The sequence below is a fragment of the Trypanosoma grayi genome, assembly GCF_000691245.1.
Source record: "Trypanosoma grayi strain ANR4 Tgr_1135_V1, whole genome shotgun sequence".
Taxonomy (NCBI): domain Eukaryota; phylum Euglenozoa; class Kinetoplastea; order Trypanosomatida; family Trypanosomatidae; genus Trypanosoma; species Trypanosoma grayi.
This window is the reverse complement of record NW_008826754.1, coordinates 1-4,958: the sequence shown is the minus strand read 5'-3', so window position 1 is coordinate 4,958 and position 4,958 is coordinate 1. Positions and strand designations below refer to the sequence as shown.

Here is a 4,958-nt window from a genome sequence, read left to right as displayed (position 1 = left end):
AAAAAGGGGGAAGCACCTCGCACCCGCCCGGCACCGGCAAAGCCCCTGGCGCCATCACCCATTTCCGAAACCCCAGCCCCGCCGGCCCGCAGGGAACCCGCGCGACATGCGCGTTTTCCAACCTGCGCCGGCAAATTGGGGCGGGGCTCCTGTCGGGCTGCCGCCGCCGTCGCGCCACATGGGCGAAGGGCGTTTCGAAGAAACATTTCTTTTAAAATCGCCATTTTTTTTTATCCCCCAATGCCGTTTGGAGTAGCCCCTGCCTTCTGGGTGCCCACCCGCCCTCTGCCAGTTCGCCTGGCGGCTTGCTGGTTTAGCGGTGTTTCCCTGAAAAGGATTCGGAAGGCCTTCCCAATACGCGACTTTTGGCTTTGCGTTCTTTGGGTGGGGAACAAATTTTGCTTTGGGAGCCAAGAGATTTCGGCAGGTTTCAAGTGGAGACGCGCCTTCTCCAGGGGTGGGCTTGTTTATTCCAGATTATGTTCTTCGATTTGTTCCGCTTTGTCTGAATACGGTGTGCCCTTATCGCAAAAAAAAAAAATGGACACAACATCAGAAGAGCCACATAAACAACTCAAATTTATAGAAAACACTCACCCCTCATTACCTTACACTACTCGCAAATGGGCAGTTTTTCGGCCTCGGTCCAAAACGATCACCTACCCGCAGACCCCCTTCACAAACGGCACTTCCCTTAATAGCCACACATCGTGAAGACTTTTCGGCGCGACACATCATCCGCTCGGTTGCCACTCAAAGGGTTGTACTCGAAAAGGGCGCTAAGACATAACGCATCCAATAATACAAAAACATGCGAGAGTTCCGACGAAAGGGCGCAGCGCTTCACCGATCCCTTCGAAGTAGACCCTCGTAAAAAGGCATTATCCACCCAAATATCCAAACTGTGATGGGGAATACGGGTAAAGGTAGGCAAAGTCAAAAATACGGAGCGCGCCCCAGCATGCATGGCGGGAGGCGGGGCACACCGCCAGCGCCCCACGCCACAACAAACACCCCACTTGAAAACGGCAAAAACACCCACACCATCTAAACAACCAACGAACCTGTGATAAGCGGCACCTTCGGGGGCACAACTAAATAAACACGACGCGGGGCGTTGCTTAAAAGGGTTTCTTACAGCTCTCGCCCGAAACAATTGCAGAGGGCGGAAGGCCAGCGGATTTTCCACCACCAACCAAACTGCTTTTCAAAGCCGGCAAAAAACACCTCATTGCCCTCAGAAAAAAATAATGATGGTAGAGTCGTGAACACAAAAACCGCCGCAGCGCACAGCGTGTGGAAAGGCAAAACTTCCATCGCAGCCGCGGAAACCTCGGATAGAGGAGGGGCCGCCCGTAAAGAGCGAAGGGTCTTGTTGCTAAAAAAACACCTCTCCCTATTGTTGTGGTCGAATCGCGCGCCTAAAACAAGTGTGCTGATGAACCGCTGGGTCCACCTCACTGATGGTGGTCTCACAATTTTTTGCATTCTATTGTGCAACATTTTCCCAATCGATGGCTGCCGCGCGGTTGCCCGAAATATGCAAGTTGTTGATTCAAGCCTCAATGTGCAGAGCCGGAGGCGCAGCCCATTTACGGAAAGTAACCTCTGGAGCTCCGGCAACCGCCAAAGTGACCCGCTGCAGAATCTCTCGCCCCACCTTGTGCCCATGGGAAGGTGCTTCAATTCAAACAGCGTACCCACCTTACCCCTGTAATGAAACAAATGTTAGGCTTTCTGTGGCAAATCACTCTGGAAGAACGACGCCTTGAGATCGAACAAAAAAGCCAAAACCAACAGCACCGAAGGCAAATATGAAATGTGGTTGAAAGGTGTATTTTTCCTCATAGAGGCCATCGGCTTTTTTTTGCCCCGTGGCCATATAATCCAACACCGGTGTTATCGCGAAGGTGTTTCCTCCACAACGGAAAAAGGAATGACCCAAGCCCCGGTAGGTTCAAACGGGGCGTAGCACACGACCCAAGCCCTTCGCAGCCAACAGGCATCCACGGCAAATACTTGAAGATGCCCAAACTGAGAAACAGGCCACAGAATGCACGACAATAGATTCCAGAAGTTCTGAAAATTGCGCTGCTCCGCAGGGGCCCAACTGGGAATGAGCCACCGCACGTCGAGAGCATGAGGGTTAAACTGCTGCAGGGGAACTGCCGCCTCGCCACCTAGAGTGGACACAGGTGTGTGGCATATTCGTCGAGTCACGGCAGCCCCCTTTTCTTCCCATCGGCTTGCCTTCTAATGGAATCGAGGGTTCCTGAATAGCCAAACCCACATCAAAGCCACATTTTCCGATACCCAACTAAGCAAAGTTGTAGGCCGGCCAAGGTAACATGCCGTACTCTTGGGAAGATCCAAAAGGCCGACGTGTGTCGCCGATTGCGGGATCAAATGGTGCTCAAGAGCGCGTTGCAAAACTAAACCCGCCGCGTGCCGCAGGGTCATCCCATTGGATTGAGCGCGCCAGCGCATCCAGCCGGGCAATGGTCTTCTTTACTTGCGGCATCTCCAGGTCGGTGGTATTTTCCCCGCGCCCTAACGTCAACAGGAGCGAAGCCAAAGTGAGCCCATCGTTCCTTTTTATGCGCAGGTGAAGGGGCAACCTCTATGAATCCATTTTTGCTGCCTTTGGGGCCAGCGGCCAGTCTGGGAAGATGAATCCGCCCCGTTGGATGGTGAGGTTCTTATGGGTCTGGGGGCCACCTTCGCCTAGCGGCTCGCCGCTGCCCGCGCCAGTTGCAATAGCGCAGGCCCCACCCCCATTCACGAAGCAAGGGGAAAGAAACGTAATAAATCATATTTTAAATTTTAGCAAAAGTAGTAGGATTGTGCATGGATAGGGTCCCACAGAAAACGCCAAAAAGTTAGTTTTTATGGAACTGATGTAGGGGGGGGGGGNGGGGGGGGGGTGCGGAAAGCGCCCTTAACCCGCCCCCCGGGCCCCCTTTTAAAGCCACACCCCTTCGCGACGCCCGTCGGTTAGACCCTTTCACCTCGCAAAATGTCGTCTGCAGGATTATTTTCCGACATGGCATAGTCCCATGTGGCTTGTGCGCCTTGTTCGCGCGGAACCTCATCAGCGGAGGGGCTTCCCGCACAAGCGCATCTGGTGGGGTGTGGGCTTTCTTTACTGCGTGCATAAGCGTTGTGTTGCCAATGCGCATGTGGAGTGCCATGGAAAAATCCCCATCGAAAGCCCAAAAAGCCAATCCGACTTCCCTGACTTCGGTTTGTGAAATTATGTCTGTGTCCTGTTTCCAACCGCCCCCTGTGACCCATACTTTCCCGATGCCCTTCAACAATAAAAACCCCCATTCGCACATGGAAGCGTACGTAACTAACGCACCGAAAGTGGGTAAAACCCATTGAGGGTAAACTGGGTTGTTCTCCAATAAGATATCTAGCCAAATCTGGCCAGCCTTTGGCGCTTGGGAGGGCAACTTTGCCAGATATTGGGGCTTTAATAATCCCCCGTTGAGTCGCGTCAATCTTCTACGAACCCTTTTTCGAAAGAATTAGTGCGGAACTAGCGAGCCAAGGAGCATGCCTGCTGCACGTATCACGCGTGAAGTTATGCCTTCCAGTTCCTCCGCAGTAACCCTGGGGAGGGGTGTGGCCCCACTTGGCTTCTTTACCGTTTTATCGCTAAATGAGACGGTTTTTGCTTTATGATTGAACCACACCCCGATGAATTCATGGCTTTTTCTAAGAATCTTCTGCTCTCCCACCGTTGCGCCGCATCGGCCCACGTTTGTTCAGCAGTGCGGCCTCATGGGTCTACGCATGCGCAAGGCCCTCCAATACGGATATTATCGATCCAAATATATATCCTTAACTCACACGGCGCTGCATATGTAGATTTTAAGATTTCTGGGTTCCAGGTCAAAGCTCTCGCGATAGTATGCAATATTTCCGAACCGCATTTGCACACCATTGGAAGCCGTGCGAACTCTACTAGTTCCCCACTTTTGTATGACACCGGAAATTCGTGCGCATAACGCTGGTAAACACACTTAGAAAAAGGACACCTTCATATCAAAAATAGTGGGGGCTCCATCATAAACCGAAACCCAAATAACGCGACATATGCCCCAGAGGCACCGAGACTTCGCAATCCTCTTCATCATTTTTTTCCTTTTGGCCAGTCAATAAAACGCTGCTGCGGCCCTGGGTGTTTCTCCCCAACGACTGTGAAGGATCCACTTAAACTGCACAGGGTTGCACCAATGCGTTTTTAATAATACCAGTCTTTTTCATTATCCCTGCGCCTTCTGATATCCTCAAGAGGAGCCCCCGTCCTGCTTTCAGTCAAAATGCGGGCTGCCGCATGATTGCCAATACTTTATTAAAACGTTTCAGCGCCTTGAACTTAAGTCGACTTCTGACTCAGTCGATTAAGAGAGTATCACCTTGGTGATGCCGGCCACCCCATCTTGGCACCAAGGTCCAGTACCCCGTATTGTCGGGGGAAGCCAAGCGCCAGCAACGTTCGCCANGATGCCGGCCACCCCATCTTGGCACCAAGGTCCAGTACCCCGTATTGTCGGGGGAAGCCAAGCGCCAGCAACGTTCGCCACCTGGAGAACATTGCGGCGCCAGGCTTGCGGCATCACACAGCACCAGGACCCGCCGCGCCTTGCTGGGACACAGCATTATCCTTGTCGGTCTTGGGGCGCGTGTTACCGCGCCATCAGCAGTATCATCCGCACCAAGTTACTTGCTTAGTGGAACCCTTGCCTTTTCGATGCGGCCACTGCGAGTTCGGGGCCCTAAGTAAGACGGGGCTCTTATCCCACATCCGTCACAAGCATCGCTCCCCAGAAGAACCGCCACGAGCAGTGAAACCACGGCCCGCATTATATTGCCCAATATGTCTCAGACCCATGGGCAACGCTGGAGGACTGGCAAGCCACATGAAATACAAGCACCCCGGCGAACAGAAT

General features: G+C 52.9%; 4 protein-coding genes across 4 annotated transcripts; 2 read left to right on the top strand and 2 right to left on the bottom strand.

The window, feature by feature from the left end:
• Nucleotides 1–1,134: 1,134 nt before the first annotated feature.
• On the bottom strand, nucleotides 1,135–1,671 carry DQ04_11351030 (hypothetical protein; the record flags this gene model as incomplete). Its single annotated transcript, XM_009316503.1, has 1 exon — nucleotides 1,135–1,671. One exon carries the CDS (start codon nucleotides 1,669–1,671, stop codon nucleotides 1,135–1,137), a length of 537 nt encoding a protein of 178 aa, XP_009314778.1.
• A 1,208-nt stretch (nucleotides 1,672–2,879) lies between these two features.
• Nucleotides 2,880–3,191, bottom strand: DQ04_11351020 (hypothetical protein; the record flags this gene model as incomplete). Its single annotated transcript, XM_009316502.1, has 1 exon — nucleotides 2,880–3,191. One exon carries the CDS (start codon nucleotides 3,189–3,191, stop codon nucleotides 2,880–2,882), a length of 312 nt encoding a protein of 103 aa, XP_009314777.1.
• A 492-nt stretch (nucleotides 3,192–3,683) lies between these two features.
• On the top strand, nucleotides 3,684–4,013 carry DQ04_11351010 (hypothetical protein; the record flags this gene model as incomplete). Its single annotated transcript, XM_009316501.1, has 1 exon — nucleotides 3,684–4,013. The coding sequence occupies one exon, from the start codon at nucleotides 3,684–3,686 to the stop codon at nucleotides 4,011–4,013; it is 330 nt and encodes a 109-aa protein (XP_009314776.1).
• Nucleotides 4,014–4,431: 418 nt separating this feature from the next.
• Nucleotides 4,432–4,740, top strand: DQ04_11351000 (BES15S03c; the record flags this gene model as incomplete). The annotated part of the gene is made up of 1 exon (XM_009316500.1): nucleotides 4,432–4,740. One exon carries the CDS (start codon nucleotides 4,432–4,434, stop codon nucleotides 4,738–4,740), a length of 309 nt encoding a protein of 102 aa, XP_009314775.1.
• Nucleotides 4,741–4,958: the final 218 nt, after the last annotated feature.